The following is a 24,242-nucleotide window of genomic DNA, read 5'->3' as shown; positions in this document are numbered from 1 at the left end:
GTGAGTCTGTGCTGACAGCACACAGCAGCTGAGAGTGTGAGTATATCTCCCTCCTGTGTGAATGCTGCAGGGGAGAGGCAGATAGAGAGGGGCAGATACAAAGATGGATTTATTCTGAAGGTGAGTGTGTGGCACAGTTAGTACGCAGGTTCAGCAAGTAATTCACAAGCAGATTGTTGTTTATTGTAGGGAATATACAAGTCAGTGTATTTTCCTACAGATGTAGAGGGGGTTGATAAGACTAGTCAAGTAAACTGTGTACTGTTTTGCTCTGTTAACTTTAGAAAGGACATATTTGGGTTGGGCGAAGTTCTCTCTGTGATAAAATGGCTGAATCTAAGGGAGGAAGGTTAGACTGACGTTTAGCCAAACGAATTGTCCAATATCCTGAGGGGTATGAGAGGCTCAGAAGGTGAACCATATGTGGGAAGGGGCTAGAATTAGGGGGCACCGTTTACTTTCAAAGTGGTTCCCACTTCAGACGAGAGTGAGAATCCCTTTCTCAGGGATCAGTGCAAGGTCTCTTGAGTATTTTATCGGCAGCGGTAGGAATGATTCTCGATTCTGTGAGTGGCTGTCGAAGGTTTTGAGGAGGAGCTGGGAGCCTGAAAGTCAATCAACTGACTCTTATCGAACTGCAGGGCAGACTTGAGGAGCCCTGAAATCCCCACTGCAGCTCATCACGTCAATATTTTCCAAATCAACCCGCTCAGAGATGTTAGAATGCACCCTCTGGAGAAGGTGGGAATTGAACCCAGGTCCACTAACTCAGAGGTGTGGACACTACGGACATGTATATGGTCACAGAAATTTGAGGGTGCATACATGAGGATCAATGGTCGGCACAACATTGTGGGCTGAAGGGCCTGTTCTGTGCTGTACTGTTCTATGTTCTATGTTCTATGTTCTATGGTGCGTGCGTCGTTCGATGTCGGGTGTTCCACGTTGCACAGAGGTGAATTGCGTGGAGAAGGAGCTCAGTTAGATCGAATTAGATATAACACGGGGCAAAGAGATTGATTTCAGGAAAGAGGGAATGGAATAGGCAGAAGGGCACGGATCTGGTCTCTCTGCACAGGTACAGATCCTGGGACTGAATATTTTTGCATTTGGGTTCGGGCAGCTTGGGTCTTAAGTGGGTTTGGGGGATGGGAGGTGGGGGAGATCAGGGGTCGTGTGGGGTGTGGTCGACAGGCTTGTGGATTGGTGAACTCCATTGCCAGGTCTGGAGACAGACTGATCACTGTGTTCAGTTCTGGTCTCCTGGTTATGAAACTTGATTCAAAAAAGATTTACAACGATGTGGTTGGGGGGTTTGAGCTACAGGGAGGGGCTGAATAGTCTGGGGCTTTTTTCCCTGGAGAGTCGGAGGCTGAGGGGGTGACCTTATAGAGGTTTATAAAATCATGAGGGGCATGGATAGGGTGAACCGACAAGGTCTTTTCAGAGTTAATGCCAATGTCCCTCGTTCAATACTGCAACTCTGAAGAAAAGTCACAGGACTCGAAATGTTACTCTGCTTTTTCCGCAGAGGCTGCCCGAACGTGCTGAGTTTCTCCAGCAGTTTCTATCCTTGATTCAGATACCCGCAGTTCTCCGTGTTACCCCGGTGTAAGAAGCAGTTGAGCTGACCACCCTGGATTAAGTAAAAGATGTCGAGGATCTGGAAGAGATGGAAGGGAAAACGGTTGATGTACAAGGACGATGCCAGAACTAGGGGCGGACTTATCAGGCTCTCTGAAGCCACTGCCTGTTGAATAAATTGTGGACCAACATTCACTCAATGAGTGGCTTAATGAGGGGCTGCGAGCCAGCTGTTTGTTCTGTCTCCGGTGAATTTCTCTGTGAGCACTGTGTCGCCGTATGTATCGCTCACATAATAAATGGTCTGTGTGTAATGTCTGAAGCGCAAACGGCTTGATCGAATTGATGAATATCTCTGATCAGGCAGTTTGTTTATGCTATCAACTTGTGTTCCTACTCAATTTCTAATTGTGGCACCTTTGGTAAATGTTATATTTTATATAACGTTTTGTACAAAGGCCGACTCAGTAAATGTTGAGGCCGCTTTTCGATGGACACTTTGGGATGGAGCAAGTAAATTTTACGCCCTTATGTCTGGCTGCCACTCTGTGAGGGTTTAGCAGGGGGTATTGCAGCCCTGAGGTGTTGCCTTGTAATGGACCAAGAGCAGGGACAGGGGAGAGGTGCTAGATGGAGCACAGGAAGATCCCAATCAATTCCAGCAGACTTAACGTTTCGGGCCCAGCGACCCTCCTTCAGAACCGGTTGCTGTTCACCGGACCTGAAACGATCGCTCTGTTTCTCTCTCCACGGGTGCTGCTGAGTTTCTCCAGCGCTTCCCGTCTGTGGAACATTCCTTCCCTTCGCCGGCTGTTCAAACATTAAGCGTTATTTCACAGCAAGCAGTGCTTGAAATGGGCTAACGGACAGTGAGGTTCTGGTAGAAGGTATGAGGCTTTTTTTTTCCCAGGGCGGAGGGTTCAGTTGTGAAGGGGACACAGGTTCAAGGTGCGAGGGGCTAACGTTTAAAAGAGATGTGCGAGGCAGGTTTTTCACAGAAAGGGTGATGAGTGCCTGGAACACGTTGCCAGAGGAGGTGGTCGAAGCAGACACAGCAGCAGCTTTCAAGAGACTCCTGGACAAATACGTGAATAGGGAGGGAATAGAGGGATATGGATTCTGTACACAGAACATAGAAGAGCACAGCACAGTACCTTCAGCCCACGATGATGTGCCGAACTTTTGCCCTAAACCTAAGGTTCTATCTAACCTCCACCCCTACCTTATACTATCATCCATTTGCCTATCTAATAGCAGCTGAAGTGCCCCGAATGAGCCAGACTCCACTACCCTCTCCGGGAGTGCCCTGACCACTTTCTGACTAAAGAGCCTACCTCTGACGTCTCCCCTATATCTACCCCCACTCACTTTAAAACTACGCCCCCTCGTAATAGCAAAGTGTAAGAGAAGGCAGTTTTCGTGCGGAAGGGCAAAATGTGTCGGCACAGACTTGGAGGGCCGAAGGGCCTGTTGCTGCGCTCTGTTGTTCTTCGTTTCTTTTCGTTCTTTGAGTTCAGCTGCTCTCCTGACGAAGGAAAGCGCCCCATGAGCTCTGTTTACCCCCTGTGTCCACCTGCCCTGTCACTTCCAGGGCCCCCTGGCGAGGTGCAAGGCCCTTCTGCCCCTCTCGCTGTGCTGTTTGGTTGTTGCTAAAGTCGCGTCTCCTTGCTTCCACAGCTCGCCGAGGGGGAGGTCGCGGCCAAATGGCGGCCCCGGGTGTGGCAGCCCTGAATGACTTGCAGCGGAGGGAGCTGGTGGCTTGGGCCAACGGGACCGTCGACGGGTGCAAGCCCGGGTACAATTACTACGCTGCATTGCTCAGCCTCCTGATCTTCTCGGTGGTTTTCGGCAACGTTCTGGTGTGCATGGCGGTATCGCGGGAGCGGGCGCTGCAGACCACGACCAGCTACCTCATTGTGAGCCTGGCAGTGGCGGATCTACTAGTGGCCACCCTGGTCATGCCCTGGGTCGTCTACCTCGAGGTAACACAGAAAGCCACCTGCTCCCCCGTTGGTCGGAAGCTACCGGAACAATCTCAGGCCTTGACCTCCTGGGCACCAAATCCTCTCCCCTTGGCCCCATCATCCGAATGTTAAGACACGACCAAGAAATATGGTGACCACCAGCCCCACCCCCCCCCCCCCCACCCCTCCCCCGACATCAGGCCTGTCCAAGGACTGCGCCCTGAATTTGCTTCATTTGTGTAGCGCCTTCCTTCCTGAGTGCCTCCAGCGCTGACGAGATAGCTTTAGTTTTCAGAGCGAGGTAAAGTGTCCACTCGCTATTCGACTGTTGCTGGCAGATGTTCTTCATTCACTCATGAGGTGTGGACGTCTCTAGGTTTATTGCCCCTGTCTCTAGTTCCCCCCACCTTGAGAGGTTGGGGCCTTCTTGAACCACTGCAGTCCCCGTGTGCTGTGGGTTGACCCTTGGGGAGGGAATGCCAGGATTCTGACCCAGCGACACTGAAGGAACGGGGATATATTCCCAAGTCAGGATGGGGAGTGGAGGGGAACTTGCAGGGGGCTGGTGTTCCCATGTATCTGCTGCCCCTTGTCCTTCCCGATGGAAGTGGGTCGTGGGTTTGGAAGGTGCTGCCTGAGGATCTTTGGTGAGTCTCTGCAGAGCATCTTGTAGATGGTACACACTGCTGCGGCTGAGCGTCGGTGGGGGGAGGGAGTGGGATGTTTGTGGATGTGGGGCCGATCGAGCGGGCGCTGCTCCGTTTTGGATGGTGTCGAGCTTCTTGTTGATAGTACACGCCACTGCAGCAATGTCCACGTGATACGAGTGAATAAATCGTAGGTTTGAAAGAGATCAATTGTCGTTCTTCGACAGACAATATAGACCCAGTAATGCCTTCTATGCAACTTTTATCTCCCTGCCTTAATGCTTTAAGTGACCAGAGAACATGTGTGTTAAGGTTTCTCAGATCCAAGGCACTTGCTATTATTCCTCATCTATTCCCTGGCCACCGACCTTTTGGGAGATTTTGAGACATTCCGAGGAAGGGTCACCGGTGCTGAAACGTTAACTGAGTTTCTCTTCATGGATGCTGCCAGACCTGCTGAGCTTATCTAGCAACTTCTGTTTTTGACTGTTTCCCCTCGCTGTATTCCCATTCGATGACTCTACTTCCTCACGAGGGATGTGAATTTCTGGACCTTCTGTGAGGACGTTGTACAGGATGTCAATGAGGCCTCTTCTGGAGTATTTTGTGTCCATCTCTGATCACCCCGTAATAGGAAGGATATTATCAAGCTAGAGAGAGCTCAGAAAAGTTTTACCAGGATGTTGTCTAGAATAGAGCCTTTGACTTCCAGGGAAAAGCTGGAAAGGCTGGGATAACAAGATGTGGAGCTGGATGAACACAGCAGCATCGGAGGAGCGGGAAAGCTGACGTTTCGGGTCCAGACCCTTCTTCAGAAATGGTGGAAGGGGAGGGGATTCTGAAATAAATAGGGAGAGAGGGGGAGGCGGACGGAAGATGGATAGAGGAGAAGATAGGTGGCCAGGAGACGGACAGGTCAAGGAGGCGGGGATGGAACCAGTGAAGGTGAGTGTAGGTGGGGAGTTAGGATGGGGGTGGGTCAGTCAGGGGAAGATGGACAGGTCAACGAGGTGGGGATGAGACTGGTAGGTAGGAGGTGGGGGTGGGGGTTGAGATGAGAGGAGCGGATGGGTTGGAGAAAAGATGATCAGGTCAGGGAGGTGGGGATGGAGCCAGTAAAGGTGAGTGTAGGTGAGAAGTTAGGATGGGGGTGGGTCAGTCCAGGGAGGATGGACAGGTCAAGGCGGGGGGGGGGGGGGCAAGATGAGGTTAGTAGGTAGGAGATGGGGGTGGGGCTTGAGATGGGAGGAAGGACAGTTTAGGCAGGTGGGGACGAACTGGGCTGGTTTTGGGATGCAGTGGGGGGAGGGGATGAGCTGGGCTGGTTTTGGGATGCGGTGGGGGAAGGGGACGAACTGGGCTGGTTGTGAGATGCAGTGGGGGGAGGGGATGAGCTGGGCTGGTTTTGGGATGCGGTGGGGGAAGGGGACGAGCTGGGCTGGTTTTGGGATGCAGTGGGGGGAGGGGACGAGCTGGGCTGGTTTTGTGATGCAGTGGGGGGAGGGGACGAGCTGGGCTGGTTTTGGGATGCAGTGGGGGGAGGGGACGATCTGGGCTGGTTTTGTGATGCAGTGGGGGGAGGGGATGAGCTGGGCTGGTTTTGGGATGCGGTGGGGGAAGGGGAGATTTTGAAGCTGGTGAAGTCCACATTGATACCATTGGGCTGCAGGGTTCCCAGGCGGAATATGAGTTGCTGTTCCTGCAACCTTCGGGTGGATAGACTTTTTTTTCACTGGAGGGCAGGAAGTTGAGATGTGACCTTGAAGAAGTTTATCGAATCATGAGAGGTATAGATATAGTAAATAAAAACTGGAAAGAACTGTGGATGCAGGAACAAAAACAGAGTTGCTGGCAAGGCTCGGCAGGTCTGGCAGCATCTGTGAAGGAAAAAACAGCGTTAATGTTTCGGGTCCAGTGACCTTTCCTCAGTGTTAATGGTAGCTGTCTTTTACCTGGGATGGGGGATTTCAATACCAGGGGCATATTTTTTAACGTGAGAGGAGAGTGGTTTAAAAGAGATGTGAGGGGCAAATTCTTCACACAGAGGGTGGTTTGTGTGTGGAATGAACTTCCTGAGGAATTGGTGGACGCAGGTACAGTTACAGCGTTTAAAAGATATTTGGATAAGTACCTGACTAGGAAAGGCTTGGAGCGATGTGCGCCAAGAGCAGGGAGTACTTTTGTTTGGGACTGACTGGTTGGGCTGAAGGGTCTGTTTCTGTACCGTGTGACTGTGTGAGAGATTCCTCCTTATTTCACCGAGTTTGGAAATTGTACCCAGCCCCTATCCCCAGTTCCAGCCTCGACCACAAGGTCCATCCTATCAGCCTCCAGCCAACCAGATCCCCTCAGGGATCTTTCGAGTCCCATTCAAGAGATCAGGCAATGGTACAGGGGCCTCAGTGAGAATGATGCACATTTCTCCCTGTCTGAGGGAGCACGTTCTGGAGATGGAGGGAGTGTGGAGAAAATCTCAACAGACTGGTTCCTCAGCTGGCAGGACTGACATTTGACGGGAAATTAAACCAGTTGGGGTTAGATGCGCTGGAATTCTGAAGAACGAGGGAAGACGGATCTCAAAAGAAACGTACAAAGTTCTACCAGGACCAGGCAGGGTGGATGCAGGAACGCCGTTCCCGGGAAGCTCGGGGCGGGGGTTGGGGTGGGGGGCGGGTGGGTCACGGGTCTAAGCAAATGGGGTAGGCCGTTTCGGACAGAAATGAGGAGAAAAGCAGAGAGCAACTGAAGCCGAAGCATCGAATGTTTTCAAGAAGGAGTTAGGGGTAGTTCTGAGGGATCAAAGGGAATGAGGGAGAAGCGGGAACACGGGACAGCGTTGGATGATCAGCCATGATCATAGTAAATGGTGCTGAATGGCCTCCTGCAGCTCCGAGATGCTATGTCTCTCTAAGGTGTTGCTGTCCGCTCCCTGCTGCTGCACACAATGGTGGCCATCAGGATGAGGGTGACATGTTCTTCTCCAGCCTATCCAGGGTTTTGTCCACTTGCGGACACGGTCCGTCTTAGACTCTCCAGATGAAGTGGGAAGATGGCTTGGGTGACTGCAACGGCGCGGGTTCGGGGTGGGGGTAGGGGCGGGCCAGACCCACGGTACAGCAACAGAGAGAGTGCCTTGGCCCTGAATGGCCCACTCCCTGTTTATTGCGGTTTGAGGGACCCAGCTTGGAGAGAGAGTATGCCCACTGAGCAGGCAACTCTCTTCCTCCAATCCGCCTGTTATTTCCCCAGCCCACCCTGGGGACATGTTCCCAAGGACTATGACCGTGCAGTCGTTCTCAAATCCTCAGTCCCACTTTATACAGCCATTAAAGCGATCAATCCACTCGTGCAGAAATGACAAATATTTATCCCTTATCACTGACAGCAAGCTAATTAATTTTTTTGTAATGATTTTGCTAGTGTTCTAATCACACCATTCCCGCACAATAAAACCTGGAACAAAATTAGTTATATCGAGAATGAAACTGACTGGAGTTTCGAGCTAATTTGTATTCCTCATTATCTTGGCCGTCAACGAGTCTCGTTTCTCGGAATAATTTTCTCCCGGAGTTCCCCAGATTACAATTTTCGAATTTTATGTGATTTTCAATAAAGTTGTAATGGCCTCAAGAATCCCAGTGACAAACGCATAAAACAGCCCATGTGTGGAAGCAATATTCTGGATGTCTGATTCATGTCAGGTGCAACGGAAGTATTAATTTCCAAATGGAAGATTATTGCGATGCTGGGCTAAGATCTGCTAGAGTAATGCATACAATGTCTATAGTCTGGAGCCTGGCCCTTGAATCTACTCCATCCCTGCACTTGCCCATGGCTAACCTGCCCAGCTTGGACGCTGCCGTCAGTTTAAGCAAAGCCAATCCACTATAGGAGGAAGAGGAGCGCCTGGAAGGTGCCCATGCTGAACAGGGAGAATGTGCAAAGTCGACTCAGAATTGAACCTAGGTCCCTGGGCATATACAGCAGCAGGTGCTAACCACGGCACCTCCCTGATGTTCAGATAAAGCTATTTGCTTCAAGCGTTTGTGTGTGTGGAATGTGAAGATAGCCAGATTTTGTTTTGTAAGTTGGTCATTTACTGATGAAATTTACTTTTAAAAAATCAACGTGAATAAATATTTTGCATGTTGCTTAGAGAAAATGTTATCCGCCTCTTTAACTTGCCTGTCTCCTCTCCACCTATCTTCTCCTCTATCCGTCTTCAACCCGCTTCCCCCTCTCTCCCAACTTAATTCAGAACCCCATCCCCCTTTTCTGATGAAGGGTCTAGGCCCAAAACGTTAGCTTTTGAGCTCCTCTGATGCTGCTTGGCCTGTTGGGTCCATCCAGCTTCACACTTTGTCATGGGTACCCGAGTACAGTGAAAAGCTTTGTGTAAGGGGCAAGCAAGGACATACAGACCATAATGTGGAAAAAAAACTCTGAGACAGAAGTGTACAGATTACACCGCGCAGGACGTGTTCTAGGCAAGATCACCAAGAACAACATCAACGCTGTTTGAAGTTAGAGAGTTTATAGGAGCAGTCTAATAACAGCCGGGAAGAAGCTATACCTGAATCTGCTGGTGCGTGTTCAAGCTTCTGTGTCTTCTTCTCAGTTTCTATAGCACCTTTGACCTGCTGCGAATCTCCCAAGGAGTTTTTATGAAGCCCACAAGGAGGTGTTGATACAGATGACCCCGGAGATACGGTGTCTGTACGTGAGGGAGGAATGTCTCTCATTTTCTGACAGTCCGCAGTTAATTGCGATGAGATTTCTAGTCTGACTCAATGGCCAGAACAGTGGTCTCATGTCTGCTGGGGGTGTGGGGGCGGTGGGAGTGAGAGAGAGAGAGAGAGCGAGGATATGTTGTCTGCTCAGTCAAAGCTCTGATGCTGTCTGTGTTCCCTCTCGAAGGTCGTCGGGGAGTGGTGGTTCGGCTGGGTTCACTGTGATATCTTTGTGACACTCGACGTGATGTTCTGCACAGCCAGCATTCTCAACCTGTGTGCGATCAGCATCGACAGGTAACGAGGGGTCGGGGGGGGGGGGGGGGGGGGGGAGGTGGGAGGTGGTTCCGATGGCGTTCTCGGGGCAGAAACAGGACCTTCGGCCCATCTGCCCCGTGTTCACGCTCACCGCATACACCCCATCCCACCCGGCACCGAGCTCCTTCAACACGGCCCGACCCCTTCTATCCGTCTCTCCCTCCTGTGTTTATCCCATCCAACCCCCCGCAACCTCTTCGAGACTCTGCCCTCAGCCCCGAGCCACCTCATACCACCGCGCCCCCCCCCCCCCCCACGCCAACCACCCACACCCCCACCACGAAGGTCAACGGAGGATTCAAAAGGCCATCCCCCCTGCTGGGAACCAAAGCCCCTCTTCCCCCCCATCACCTGGAATCAACTGGGAACCAAAGCCCCCACTTCTTCCCCCCCAACCCCCATCACCTGGTATCAACTGGGAACCAAAGACCCCCTTCTTTCTCCCCCATCACCTGGTATCAACTGGGAACCAAAGCCCCCACTTCTTCCCCCCCCCCCCACCCCCCATCACCTGGTATCATCTGGGAACCCAAGCTCCCCCCTCCCCCATCGCCTGGTGTCAACTGGGAACCGAAGCCCCCGTCCTTCCTACACCCACTCCCCCAACACCTGGTATCAACTGGGAGCCAAAGCCCCGTCCTTCCTCCCCCGACTCCCCCATCACCTGGTATCAACTGGAAACCAAAGCCTCCCCCCTTCCCCCCCGCCCCATCACCTGGTATCAACTGGGAACCAAAGCCCCCCACTTCCCCCCAACCCCCTGGTATCATCTGGGAACCAAAGCCCCCCCCTCCCCCATCACCTGGTATCAACTGGGAACCGAAGCCCCGTCCTTCCTCCCCCATCACCTGGTATCAACTGGGAACCAAAGCCCCCTCCTTCCTCCCCCCACTCCCCCATCACCTGGTATCAATGGAATCCTCGCGGAAACACAAGAGGGTGATGGGAGAGGGGTCCCTGGAAACACCTAACCTCATGTCCCGCTGTCCGGGGAGAAGCAGGCTGCACTAGGAGGGTCTCTGTGACACTGCAAACTGTGATCACCTTCGCTAAGGGGATTGGTGGTCGTGGGGGTGATTGGGAGGAGGTCTCCCTGCCTCAGGGGCTGAGGGAAGGTCACCTCCTCCCTGTGTGGAGAGTGGGGTGGTAAAGGGGGGGGTGATCTCCCTGCTTCAGGGGGTGGGGGAAGGTCACCTCCTCCCTGTGTGGGGAGTGGGGTGGTAAGGGAGGATGGTGGAAGGTCACCTCCTCCCGTGTGGGGAGTGGGGGGGGGGGGGAAAGAGGGCCCTCCCTGATTCACTGTTCATTGAGAGGCACAGAGCCCATGGTAAAGCCCACAAAGACCAGGGGATTGCTACAGTGATGGCTAACTTCACTGAAGGGGGGGTGGTGTGCGGTAAGGATTTGGGGGTATGTCTTCCTCAAATCTAGCCCGAGTGCAGACATCCAACGTTCCATGCCTGGCCACTGTGCTCATTGATGGGTCCATCATCGAACCCAATCTAGTGAGATTGTGTGCGTGTGTGTCCATGTGTGTGTGCGTGAGAGTGTTTATGTGTGAGTATTGTGTGTGCACGTGAGAGTGTGTGTGTGTGTGTCTCTGTAGTGAGTGGGTGAGAGAGAGATTGTGTGTATGTCTGCGTGTATTTGACTGTGTGCGTGTCTGAGAGTATGTGTGTGTGCCTGTGTGTATGCATGTGTGTGAGACTGTGTGTGCGCAAGGGTGTGTGAGAGAGAGTGTGAACGTGAGGGAGAGAGTGTGTGTATATATGAGAGAGAGAGTGTGTGAGCGTGTCTGTGAGTGAGAGAGTGTGTGTGTGTGACTGAGTGTCTGTGCGTGTGAGTGTGTCTGTGAGTGTCTCTGTGTGTGTGTGTGTGGACTGAGGCCAGGCAAGGCTCAGGTCCCCTGTGCCAACACTCTCTTCCAACCGCCACCAGCCCCCAGCCCACCTCCCTGAAGAATGTGCAGTGTGTTTGATCAGCGAGAGGAGCAGGAACCCATCTGACCCCCTAAAGCCCAGAATGAATACTCACTGCTGTCGGCCTGCGCTTCGTAAATGACATGTGCACCTTATGTTCAGTTCTAGGCCGAACTTCACACCATCTGCAGATGCCTACATGGTCCCCCACACCGATTGCTGTCACTCCCACAAGGGGGTGTGCAGGGAATACACCTTTCCCCAATCTGTGTCCCCCTCCGCCAAGTGAAACTCTATCATTGTCTCCCACAAGAGCGCTTCTCCTCCCTCAAAATTCCAGTGAATGTTAATGCCAGAGTCTCAGAGAATATTCATGCTCTCCCTCTCTGAGGTCCGGTGTGGGATTTATCCTGAGGTCGGCATGCCTTAGGCGAAGTGCGAGGGCGAGACCTCTTCACGGTAACCCCAGCTGGTGCGAGAATCGAACTCCCGCAGCTGCAAACCAGGCATCCAGCCAACTGAGCTACCCGACTCCCTGAAAGCAAAGTGAACATAGACCAATCCAATCCAACCTTCCCTCATCAGGCAGAGCTGTCATCCCCACGATTCTGTCAGGGGTTAGTGAATGAAATCTCCCCCTCCCCGAGAGTGAATGAAATCTCCCCCTCCCCGAGTTCCCGGGAGTGAATTAACTCTCCCCCTCCCCGAGTTCCCGGGAGTGAATTAAATCTCCCCCTCCCCAGTTCCTGGGAGTGAATTAACTCTCCCCCTCCCCGAGTTCCCGGGAGTGAATTAAATCTCCCCCTCCCGGGAGTGAATTAACTCTCCCCCTCCCCGAGTTCCCGGGAGTGAATTAACTCTCCCCCTCCCCGAGTTCTCGGGAGTGAATGAAATCTCCCCCTCCCCGAGTTCCCGGGAGTGAATTAACTCTCCCCCTCCCCGAGTTCCCGGGAGTGAATTAACTCTCCCCCTCCCCGAGTGCCCGGGAGTGAATTAAATCTCCCCCTCCCCGAGTTGCCAGGTTATTGGGAGTTCTTGAGGCAGGTCTATGGAGATTTTATCAGGCCTGGTCTTTCCTCCCCTTCCAGTCGTCTATGTTGTCACACCATGTTCGTCTTCGGGCTGCCTCTTTATTTCAAAAAAATAGTTTATTTGTAAAAATATCTTCCTGTACACACAGGGTCACTGAAGCAGTTCGGTTCTGTGCAGTAACATGTGAAGAAACAAGCATTGGAGTTTTGACTGTCACCAACAAAACAAACCCCAAAGCCTTTCTCACTTGTACAACATGACATTTACACATGTTTGAGGCACCAGGAAGGTACCTTAAACCACTCCCGCCCCACCCATTCCTGTTTAACTTCGGCCAGAAGGCCCCAGCATGCTTTTGTGGTAATGTGTTTACCTTTGGCCTGGCATAGATCAGCTCAGGCCTGGTGCTAAGGCCTAACTTGATCCGGAGGCTCATCTCTCAGCCCCTCCCCATCCAGTTTCCATCTCTGAGACAGACTGACCACTCTGGGGAGAGGGTGGTGGGGCTGGGGGAAGCTATACAGTAGGAGTTGGAGGCAGCGTGGGAAGCTCACTGTGTCAGAAACGCCATCACCCCCCGCCAAGTCTCGTTCTCTGAGGATGTGGTCTCCAATCCCCTACTGGAGCAGCTGGGTGGACTTTAAACCTGATGAACTGAACGGGAGGGGTTTCTCTGTGATACTGACTGTCATCGACTGCCATTGAAACCCACCCAGGTCACTAATGTCCTTCAGGGAAGGAAATCTGCTGTCCTTTCCCAGTCTGGGCCTACGTGTGACTCCAGACCCACACCAATGTGGGTCTGATACCCCCAGCTGTCCTCTTAAAGAGCCAAGCAGGGAGCTATGCTGTGGGCAGTCTTGGGTGGTCCAACTGCCAGCTGGTGATGCCTGTGAAGGAACACAGAAAGGAAATGGTTGGGGAGCGCGAGCTGAGATGAGTCTGGGATTACTACTGAGGCCCTTGGGGAAAGAAGAGTTATCTCCTTTCCAGCCGGGAGGGCCAGAAAGGGTCAGGAGAAAGGGCTTTCATTTCTTCCGTCTGCAATCCATGCCCAAACAGACACCAATGGCTCTTTCAGACTGAAGGGCTAGGTTTGAAGGGCTGAACAGCCTCCTCCTAAACCCCCCTCGCTCCTGTTTCCCTCATCACATGCTGTTTTCCATTGACCTCACTCTCAATTCCATTGGTCGCCATTGGCTGCAAGAACGATGGAGTAGGCTGCTCGGTCCATCAAAACCTACCTCCTCCAACTTCACCCATCAGCCATTTTGGAACTGAAGGTCATTCATTCCACCTGCTCAGCTCTAAGCTGTTCTGTATTTGCGACCCCCCCCAACACCCCCTAACAGATACACAGCTGTTGCCATGCCAATGCTGTATAACACACGGTATAGTTCCAAGCGGAGGGTCACACTGATGATAACGACTGTCTGGGTGCTCTCATTCGCCATCTCCTGCCCGCTCCTCTTCGGGCTGAAGAACAACCCAGGTAAGCCGCGGGCTTGTGGGGGGTGGGGGAGGTTACAGTGCAGAGGGGAGTGGGGGGTTCTAAGCAGTTCCCTCAGCAGCCCCATTCCTGATGGTTGGAAGGGGGTGGTCACAGCTTAACAGATGCTGCCAGGCCTTCTGGGTGTCCCCAGCACTCGCTGTTACCGTCCCAGAACGCCGGCATTGGCAGGATGGTGATTAATCTTCCCTCCTTTGTGTTTCTACCCAGCTTCCCCCTTCAACGTGCAGGCACAATACCACTTCCCCACTCCCTGTGGGACCGAGTCCCACATTCCCCCACCCATTCCCTGTGGGAATTCCCCATTGGATTTATCTGAATGCTTCCATCTTGTCATACCCCCTCACCCTGCAACTCCCCAACAATTGGAAACATCTTCCCCACGTTGACCTGATTGAAAATTCCTTCCTGAATTTGAAAGGCCAAGAGCCTGGCTCTCCCCCAGGCTTCGTCTGTTTGAGGGAAATGACCCACAGCCTCTTTGGGGATAGTTGGGGAGGAACGGGGAGGCTCTAACACACAGACACACACACACACACTCACACACCCAACGCCGACACACACACAAACACACCGACACAGAGACACAAAATACACCTGCACACACAGACACAGATGCACACACTCACTCACACACAGCCGCACACGCGCACACACACACACACACACACACACACACACACACACACACACCCAGACACAGACATGCCCCCCCCCCCACACACACACACGCGTGAGCTGTCACCACCTTCTCACAGTGAGGTAGATCAGTCAGGGTGATCAATACCAGTGTGAGCGATTATCAGCAAAACCAACTCCTCAAACCAGTTCCATTCCTGTAACTCTGAGATTGCTCCTTTCCCTGTACTCAGTGACAGGTTTAAAGTTTCAGCAAAGATCTGTAGCTCGGGTTGTGGATGAGCTTGTTGACTTGCTCGCTGAGCTGGCTGGCTATCATTCAGAAGTTTTGTCATCGTGCTAGGTGATATCAGTGGAGCCTCTGATAAAACGGTGTTATTCTACTCCGCTTGGAATTTATACTGTCTGGTCAGTTATGATGAGTAGTGTCATTTCCGGTTTTGATCTGTGTGGGTTTGTATATGGGGTCCAATTCTATGTGTTTGTGGATTGCATAATGGGTGGAGAACCATACCTCTAGGAATTCCTGTACATGTCTCTGCATTGCTTAGGCTACTATGGTTACCTTGTCCCAGTTAAAGTGATAGCCTTCATTGTCTGAGTGTATCGATAATAAGGAGTGTTCATTGTGCTGTTTTGCTGCTAGCTGATGTTCATGTATTCTGATGGCCAGTATCCTTCCTGTCTGTCTGGTGTAATGTTTGTGGCATAGACAGGAAGGAAACTAGCCATCAGAATACGTCGACATCAACTGCAGCAAAAGGGCTCAACAAACTCTCCTTATTATCGATACACTCAGACAATGAAGGCTATCACTTTAACTGGGACAAGGTAACCATAGTAGCCTAAGCAATGCAGAGACATGTACAGGAATTCCTAGAGGTATGGTTCTCCACCCATTATGCAATCCACAGACACATAGAATTGGACTCCATATACAAACCCACACAGATCAAAACCGGAAATGACACTACTCATCATAACTGACCAGACAGTATAAATTCCAAGCGGAGTAGAATAACACCGTTTTATCAGAGGCTCCACTGATGTTGTCACCTAGCACGATGACAAAACTTCTGAACAAGAACAGGCCAGCTCGGTAAGCAAGTCAACAAGCTCACTCAGCGACGTGTTCCCAATGCTGAGGCTGTAAATTCACTCTGTCCTGTATTTACAGAGAAAAGGGACAACACTGTCTGTGCCATTGTGAACCCTTCCTTCGTCTTATACTCCTCCATCGTCTCCTTCTACATTCCCTTCATCGTCACCCTGCTGGTTTATGTCCAGATCTACGCTGTGCTCAGGCGGAGGAGGAGGAGGGTGGCAGTGAAGAGGTTAGGTGTGGCAACAGAGCAGGAGACCATGGCACCCACCAAGGTAGGCAAGGTGGGCAGAGGGATGGTGAGGTGGAGATGGCAGTGGGCATGGGGTTGGTGGGGAGGCGGGGGCTAAGTGCTCTACAGGGTCCCTCACCCCCAGGCACAGGGTTTAAATTCTGCCTCTCACTCTCGCTCTGCAACAGGGGCAAGGGTTCAGTTTGACCTGGGCTCCGACTGGCTTTCATCCGAGTGGTCTTGAAGAGAATTCCCAATCTCGCGGATTCAGTTTCCAACTCAGGATTCAGGGGAGGAGCCCGGGTGGAGGAGTAACGCTGAGGGATGCAGGGGTTTAGAGAGAGCAGCACTTCGGTCAGAACTGAGGGAGCTTTACTCTGTGTCTAACGCCATGATGTCCCTGTCTGGGAGTGTTTCATGGGGGAACAGTGTACAGGGAGCTTTACTCCCTATCTAACCCCATGCTATCTCTGTCCTGGGCATGTTTGATGGCAGACATTGTAGAGGGAGATTTACTCTGTGCCTAATGCCATGCTGTCTCTGTCCTGGCAGTGTTTGATGGCAGGGAGGGGGGTGGAAACAGTGTACAGGGAGCTTTATTATATATCCAACCCTGTGCTGTCCCTGCCCTAGGAGTATTTGATGGGGGGACAGTGTAGAGAAAGCTTTACTGTATATCCAACCTTGTGCTGTCCCTGCCCTGGGAGTGTTTGATGGGGACAATCGGGTAGAACTATGGGCCTATTTGGAAACACTAATATTAATTCTTTGTGTGTAGGCACGATTGTGAAGAGATTGCTTCCTGTTTTATTCTGTTTCAGAGTAAGTGCACATATCCTGAAGATGTTAAACTTTGCAATTTAATGATCCAATCACAAGGGAGCAGGAGTGTGAGCAAAAAGAAACTGGTAAGAATTGATTTCCAGAGACTGATTCCCTCCCAGCTCTTGGTCACTTTCCAGAACAACTGGATCTGTCTGAATCCCTGCATTTCACTTCATCAACCCCCTTCCCATTCACTCCCATTGGACACACACCCAATGGATCAACCCCCTTCCCATTCACTCCCATTGGACACAAACTCAATGGATCAACCCCCTTCCCATTCACTCCCATTGGACACAAACCCAATGGATCAACCTCCTTCCCATTCACTCCCATTGGACACAAACTCAATGGATCAACCCCCTTCCCATTCACTCCCATTGGACACAAACCCAATGAATCAACCCCCTTCCCATTCACTCCCATTGGACACAAACTCAATGAACTAACCCCCTTCCCATTCACTCCCATTAGATACAAACCCACAGGACCAACCTCCTTCCCATTCACTCCCATTGGACACAAACCCAATGGATCAACCCCCTTCCCATTCACTCCCATTGGACACAAACTCAATGGATCAACCCCCTTCCCATTCACTCCCATTGGACACAAACCCAATGGTCCAACCCCCTTCCCATTCACTCCCATTGGACACAAACCCAATGGACCAACCCCCTTCCCATTCACTCCCATTGGACACAAACTCAATGGTCCAACCCCCTTCCCATTCACTCCCATTGGGCACAAACTCAAAGGATCAACCTCCTTCCATTCACTCCCATTGGACACAAACTCAATGAACTAACCCCCTTCCCATTCACTCCCATTAGATACAAACCCACTGGACCAACCTCCTTCCCATTCACTCCCATTGGACACAAACCCAATGGATCAACCCCCTTCCCATTCACTCCCATTGGACACAAACTCAATGGATCAACCCCCTTCCCATTCACTCCCATTGGACACAAACCCAATGGTCCAACCCCCTTCCCATTCACTCCCATTGGACACAAACCCAATGGACCAACCCCCTTCCCATTCACTCCCATTGGACACAAACTCAATGGACCAACCCCCTTCCCATTCACTCCCATTGGACACAAACTCAATGGTCCAACCCCCTTCCCATTCACTCCCATTGGACACAAACCCAATGGTCCAACCCCCTTCCCATTCACTCCCATTGGACACAAACCCAATGGACCAACCCCCTTCCCATTCACTCCCATTGGACACAAACTCAATGGTCCAACCCCCTTCCCATTCACTCCCATTGGGCACAAACTCAAAGGATCAACCTCCTTCCCATTCACTCCCATTGGACACAAACTCAATGGACCAACCCCCTTCCCATTCACTCCCATTGGACACAAACTCAATGGTCCAACCCCCTTCCCATTCACTCCCATTGGACACAAACTCAATGGTCCAACCCCCTTCCCATTCACTCCCATTGGACACAAACTCAATGGATCAACCTCCTTCCCATTCACTCCCATTGGACACAAACTCAATGGATCAACCCCCTTCCCATTCACTCCCATTGGATGAAAACCCAAAGGACCAACCCCCTTCCCATTCACTCCCATTGGATGAAAACCCAAAGGACCAACCCCCTTCCCATTCACTCCCAGTGGGCGCAATTCCAATAGATCAAACCCCTTCCCATTTACCTCCCTTGGACACAATCCCAATGGATCAAACGTATTCCCATTCACTCCCATTGGACAATCCCAATGGACCCGAATCCCTTCCTGTTTCCTGATGGTGTACAGGATCAGTGTGGGATCCTATTCTGTCTGTGATTGACCTTCAGTGGGGTAGTTACAAGTGAGCGTAGTCTGACTGGGCCGGAGCTAACCGTGTTGTGTTATTTGTGGAAGGAGGCAATGCTCCTCTCTGTCCCATATCATTTGGGGTGCTCCTGCTTCCTCAGGCCAGGCATCTATCTAGTTCCAGCCCGGAATGGGGGGGAGCTTGGGAGAGGAGTTTGGGGGTGCTCAGCTCTGCCATCATTTCGCTCCCAATTAGTGAGCCTGTATGGGCCATTTCTTGGTTACTAATTCACCAACATAGTACTCAAAATACCAGAAACGGCCTTGACCCAACCCAGCTCATCCTGCAGGCACATGAGGCTCTTCTTCCTGCCACCTTTCCTGCTGGTTTTGGGGACTGTGTCGCCATTTTGTCACATGTCTGTGGGACCAACCTGGGCCCCAGGGCTCATTAGCACCAACCATTGGAAACCCGCGCTCGTCCCTGAAGCTGTTGGGAAGTGAGAGCAAGGCAGTTCCCTCACCGGGATAGATCCCCAGTCCTCCCGCCGTTTTCCCAACATTCCTTTTCAGGTTCTCATCCCATGGTAGCACCATATATCTCACAGAATGGCTGCCTTTGCCTCAGCTTCTACTGGTGTCTTGCCCCCACCCTCCCTAGCCACACGACCTACCCCCCGCACCACCACCCCCCCCCCCCCCCCGCCCCCCCAGATCTGGGCCTTGACTCTTGGAGCAGATCCTCCCTGATGTGCGGGGGATTGTGTCATCCTTGGGTCTTGCAGTAAAGCAATCAATGTTCCCTCCAATGATAATGGGAACTGCAGATGCTGTAGAATCCAAGATAACAAAGTGTGGAGCTGGATGAACACAGCAGGACAAGCAGCATCTTAGGAGCACAAAAGCTGACGTTTCGGGCCAAGACCCTTCATCAGAGAGGGGGATGGGGAGAGGGAAGTCTGCCTTCCGGAGAGACCACTCTCTCCGCGACTCCCTTGTCCGCTCCACACTGCCTTCCAAACCCAGCACACCCGGCACCTTCCCCTGCAACCGCAGGAAGTGCTACACTTGCCCCCACACCTCCTCCCTCACCCCTATCCCAGGCCCCAGGATGACTTTCCATATTAAGCAGAGGTTCACCTGCACATCTGCCAATGTGGTATATTGTATCCACTGTACCCGGTGTGGCTTCCTCTACATTGGGGAAACCGGACCGCTTTGCAGAACACCTCCGCTTGGTTCGCAACAAACAACTGCACCTCTCAGTCGGGAACCATTTCAACTCCCCCTCCATTTCTCAGACGACATGTCCATCATGAGCCTCCAGCAGTGCCACAATGATGCCACCCGAAGGTTGCAGGAATAGCAACTCATATTCCACTTGGGAACCTGCAGCCCAATGATATCAATGTGGACTTCACAAGCTTCAAAATCTCCCCTTTCCCCCACTGCATCACAAAACTAGCCCAGTTCGTCCCCTCCCCCCACTGCATCCCAAAACCAGCCAAGCCTGTCTCCGCTTCCCTAACCTGTTCTTCCTCTCACCCATCCCTTCCTCCCACCGCAAGCCGCAACCCCATTTTCTACCTACTAACCTCATCCTGCCTCCTTGACCTGTCCATCTTCCCTTGTCTGACCTATGCCCTCCCTACCTCCCCACCTATACTCTCCTCTCTACCTACCTTCTTTTCTCTCCATCTTCGGTCCGCCTCCCCCTCTCTCCCTATTTATTCCAGTTCCCTCTCCCCATCCCCCTCTCTGATGAAGGGTCTAGGCCCGAAACGTCAGCTTTTGTGCTCCTGAGATGCTGCTTGGCCTGCTGTGTTCATCCAGCTCCACACTTTGTTATCAATGTTCCCTCCAAACTGCGTCTGTCACCACGCTGATCAATTCTCCTGCTCCGCACCCTGACCTCGGATGTTTGCACTGTTTGTGGGGGGACAGGAGCAAATGACAGGGGACAGTTTCCATTGTCTGCCATTTTGATCGCTACACTGCCACCCCCCTCCAGCCTACCCAGGTCTTGTTTGTGTCCTGGTGGGGTTTCTTTCGGCAAAGAGGGCCCCTTCTGTCCTTCAGTTTGCACCCCTCTCCTGGAGTCTCTGTCCAAACAGGGTGTGAGGACCACAGGCTTATTTGGATGCTCACAGGGGTTGGGAAGGGGTGGGTGGGGCATTCCTCCCTCTGTACCTGCTCCACTTGGCTGTCAGGCTTTTCCATCTGTGACCACCGATCCGGTCGGAAAATCCTTCTCTGAGTGGTGTTATGGAGAATCCAGGGGGATTTTTCCCTCCCTCCCCACCCTTACTCCATTGCAGTGCCTGGAGTTCAATCTCTGACGCAGAATCTCTGAGAAAAATCTGATCACTTACCATGAACGTGTTTGAGCTGTACTCCAGGAGTTCCCACCCACTGCAGCCCCGACACACTAGAGACACCCTTCCTTGTCGCACGCCTCCCTTGACCCCTCCTCTGCTGCGGATATTGGCATCACCTCTTTTTCTGTTCCTTTGGGAAAATCCTAGATGTTGGTGCATGAAGCAACAGCTGGACCTGAAAGAACTGAGAGGGCCCACTTGGTCGAGCAGCTTGGTAAGCCCAGGCTGGCAGGAACTCCCTTGGTTTTCCAGCGCGGTGCCACCTCTGGCTCTGGCCTGATGACTGGGAAGTGGAAGGCTCCTTCATCCGGCGAGGCGTCCCGGGATCCTGAACAGGATGGCCCAGGGAGTTTCTTCAGGAGGAATGCCTTGGAGGTGCAGAGGATTTTGGATGAGAAACAGGCCCCAACTGCTAAGATAACAGCAAAAGGCAAAGTGTCCCATCAGAAGGAGAAGAAGGCAACGCAGATGTTGGCAATTGTCTTAGGTGAGTCTGGAACAATCTAGAACTGAATTCTCAAGTCACCATAATAATCTCGAATAATGATGTCTAATGTGCTGATATTGCCCTCACAATTATCTGGAAAAATAGGCTACAATTCAAGACATTCTGCTATAGGAAGGGTGGTGTGAAGCTTGGAAGGGTTCAGAAAAGATTTAGGGGATGTTGCCAGGGTTGGAGCTACAGGAAGAGGCTAAATAGAATCACTACAGTGTGGAAACAGGCCTTTGGCCCAACAAGTTCACACTGCCGCGCGAAGGGCATCCCAGTCCAACACATTCCCCTGTGCCTGCATTTCCACATATTTAACCTACCTCGCCTTCATGTCCCTGGGCACTTTAGCATGGCCAACCCACCTAACCTGCACATCTTTGGACTGTGGGAGGAAACTGGAGCACCCGGAGGAAACCCACACAGACACGGGGAGAATGTGCAAACTCTACACAGAGAGTCACCCGAGGGTGGGATCAAACCCAGGTCCCTGATGCTGTGAGGCAGCAACGCGAACCACTGAGCCACCGTGCAGGCTTGGGGGCTGGGGCTATTTTCCCTGTAGTGCCAGAGGCTGAGGGGGTGACCCTACAGAAGTTTATGAAATCATGAGGGGCATGGATATGCTAAGTTGACAAGATCTTTTCCCCCTGGGGTAGGGGACAGCCCAAAACTAAAGGGCATAGGTTTAAAGTGAGAGGGGAAAGATTTAAAAGGGACCTGAGGGGTAACTTTTTCACACAGAGGGTGGTGCGTGTATGGAATGAGCTGCCAGAGGAAGTGGTGGGGGCTGGTACAGTTACAGCATTTAAAAGGCACCTGGATGGGGACATGAATAGGAAGGGGTTAGAGGGATATGGGCCAAATGCTGACATATGGGCTTAGATTTAAATAGGATATCAGGTCAGCATGGACTGAAGGGCATATCTCTGAGCTGTACAGCTCTGTGACTCTATGACTCCAAGCTGTGATTATCCAGAGCTACAAACTAACTCACATCTTCTTACAATGACCTCAACCTGTAAGATGTAGTCCATGTTGTGATAATTATCCAGTCCAAAGGGCTGTGCGATAATCTAGAATGGTAGGCCAGCTTCCAAGGTTCTGTTGCATTCTAGAACATTACACCAAGTTGCACACTGTCATAAGGATCTAGAACAACCGGCCGTGTTTCTGGTGTTAGTTTGATAAGGAACAACAGATTAAATCTCTGCAAATCCCAATAACCTTGAACAATATGTGGAGTGACTTCGACTCTCAAAGATCTGGAGAAATTGGAATTTAACGGTAACACTATAAACTCGTACTATAGTCTGGGCTCTATTGTCCTCACAATAATCCAAAACTATGATCGCAGTAATGGAATCACAATGATCTATAAGGATATACTATGTTCCATCGCCTCACAATACCCTTGATAAAGAGGCTGCACTGCAAATATTCACGATGACCTGGAACCCTCGAATGACTTACAAAATCTCACATGATGAAGAATCAGTGGGTACTGTCCATTTGGTCCTGATGATTTAAACCAATGGGCTACCTTGCATGGTGATGATATGGAACAACAGACCAAGTTTCATGTTGTTCCAGAACAATAGACCAAGCGTTATATTGACACAGTGCATTTTGGTGTTCCTTAATGTTCTCGAACAGGAGGCATACATAAAAGGAATCACAGTGATCCAGACCAAGTTCATGTTCCAAGATGCCACAACTATCTAGAACAATAGGGTTCCGTAATGATCCAGAACCATAATGGACTGAGACACAGTAACCTATGGCCTTATCTTGTATTTCCTGTTCTCATCATAATCTTGGAAAATAGGTGAAGACAGAGTTATCATGAGCTGTAAACCAACATACATGATCTCACTGTGATCTAGAACAATAGGCCTTATTCCATGGTTTCACAATGAGGTAGATTAACAACTGGCTTCCACAACAACACAGTAGTCTAGAACATTTATGTGGCTCGTGGATCGGCATGTGGATGATAAGTCAAATGAAGGGAATGCAGGTTAATTTGAGCTTAGAGTAGGAATAGCTCAGCACAACATTGTGGGCCAAAGGGCCTATTCTGTGCTGTACTGTTCTGTGTTAATTCCTGAAGTTACAATGGGCCAAAATGCTCTAGAACAGTAGGTGGGGTGACATTGAATCACAGTGAGATGGAATGAGAGGCTAAAGTTGTTCTGAAATCACTGTGTCATATGTCGGCTGTTTTAAATGTGGAATAGATTTGTGAACATCAGCAAAGAACTGTACGCCCGGACACAATTCACAAAGAGCCCAGGTGCCATGTGGGTGAGGCCTATTGACTAAGGGAGAATGCACAGTAAGAACATGTGTATGTGTGTGAGAGAGAGAGTGTGTGTGTGTCAGTTTGAGAGTATGTCTACGTGTACGAAAGTGAGACGAGTGAGTGTGTGCATGAGAGAGAGTGTGTATGTGTCCGTGTGAGAGTGTCTGTGTGTGGGAGTATCTGTGTGTCAGTGTGAGAGTATGTCTATGTGTGCGAAAGTGAGACAACCAGTGTCTGTGCGTGTGTATATCGGTGAGCGAGTGTGTGTGTATGCGTGTGTGAGAGAATATGTGTGTGTGTGATAGAGAGAGCATGTGTGCACACACGCATGTCATTGTTAACAGCTCTTGTCCTCTCTGTATATCTTGCAGGTGTCTTCATCATCTGTTGGCTGCCATTTTTCATCACACACATCCTGAATGTGCACTGCCAGAGGTGCTCCATCCCACCAGCGCTCTATAGCGCCTGCACCTGGCTGGGTTATGTCAACAGTGCTGTCAACCCCATCATCTACACCACCTTCAACGTGGAGTTTCGCAAAGCCTTCATGAAGATCCTGCATTGCTGATGCTGCAGCTGTGCCTGGCGACTGAGGGAGCCCGACTGTGACACTCACAGACACTGGACACGTTTAAGGAGCCCACACCTTGGCCAATTGTGTCTCTGCTGTGTCTTCACAGCACCATCAAAGGAAGCCTGAATGATCGCTTCCTGTCCAAGATGGCAGCCTGATTGACCACTTCCTGTCTAACATGGGACCAGGAGCAATTGGCACCTTCCGAA

General features: G+C 51.3%; 1 protein-coding gene across 1 annotated transcript; it reads left to right on the top strand.

The window, feature by feature from the left end:
* Nucleotides 1-24,242, top strand: LOC125448460 (D(2) dopamine receptor A-like). The gene is made up of 8 exons (XM_059641304.1): nucleotides 1-36; nucleotides 3,262-3,566; nucleotides 9,113-9,222; nucleotides 13,547-13,686; nucleotides 15,521-15,720; nucleotides 16,499-16,585; nucleotides 20,809-21,148; nucleotides 23,831-24,242. The coding sequence occupies exons 2-8, from the start codon at nucleotides 3,288-3,290 to the stop codon at nucleotides 24,025-24,027; spliced, it is 1,353 nt and encodes a 450-aa protein (XP_059497287.1). The 5' UTR covers nucleotides 1-36; nucleotides 3,262-3,287; the 3' UTR covers nucleotides 24,028-24,242.

This window comes from Stegostoma tigrinum, chromosome 41 (assembly GCF_030684315.1).
Source record: "Stegostoma tigrinum isolate sSteTig4 chromosome 41, sSteTig4.hap1, whole genome shotgun sequence".
Lineage (NCBI taxonomy): Eukaryota > Metazoa > Chordata > Chondrichthyes > Orectolobiformes > Stegostomatidae > Stegostoma > Stegostoma tigrinum.
This window is presented reverse-complemented; position numbering and strand designations above follow the sequence as displayed.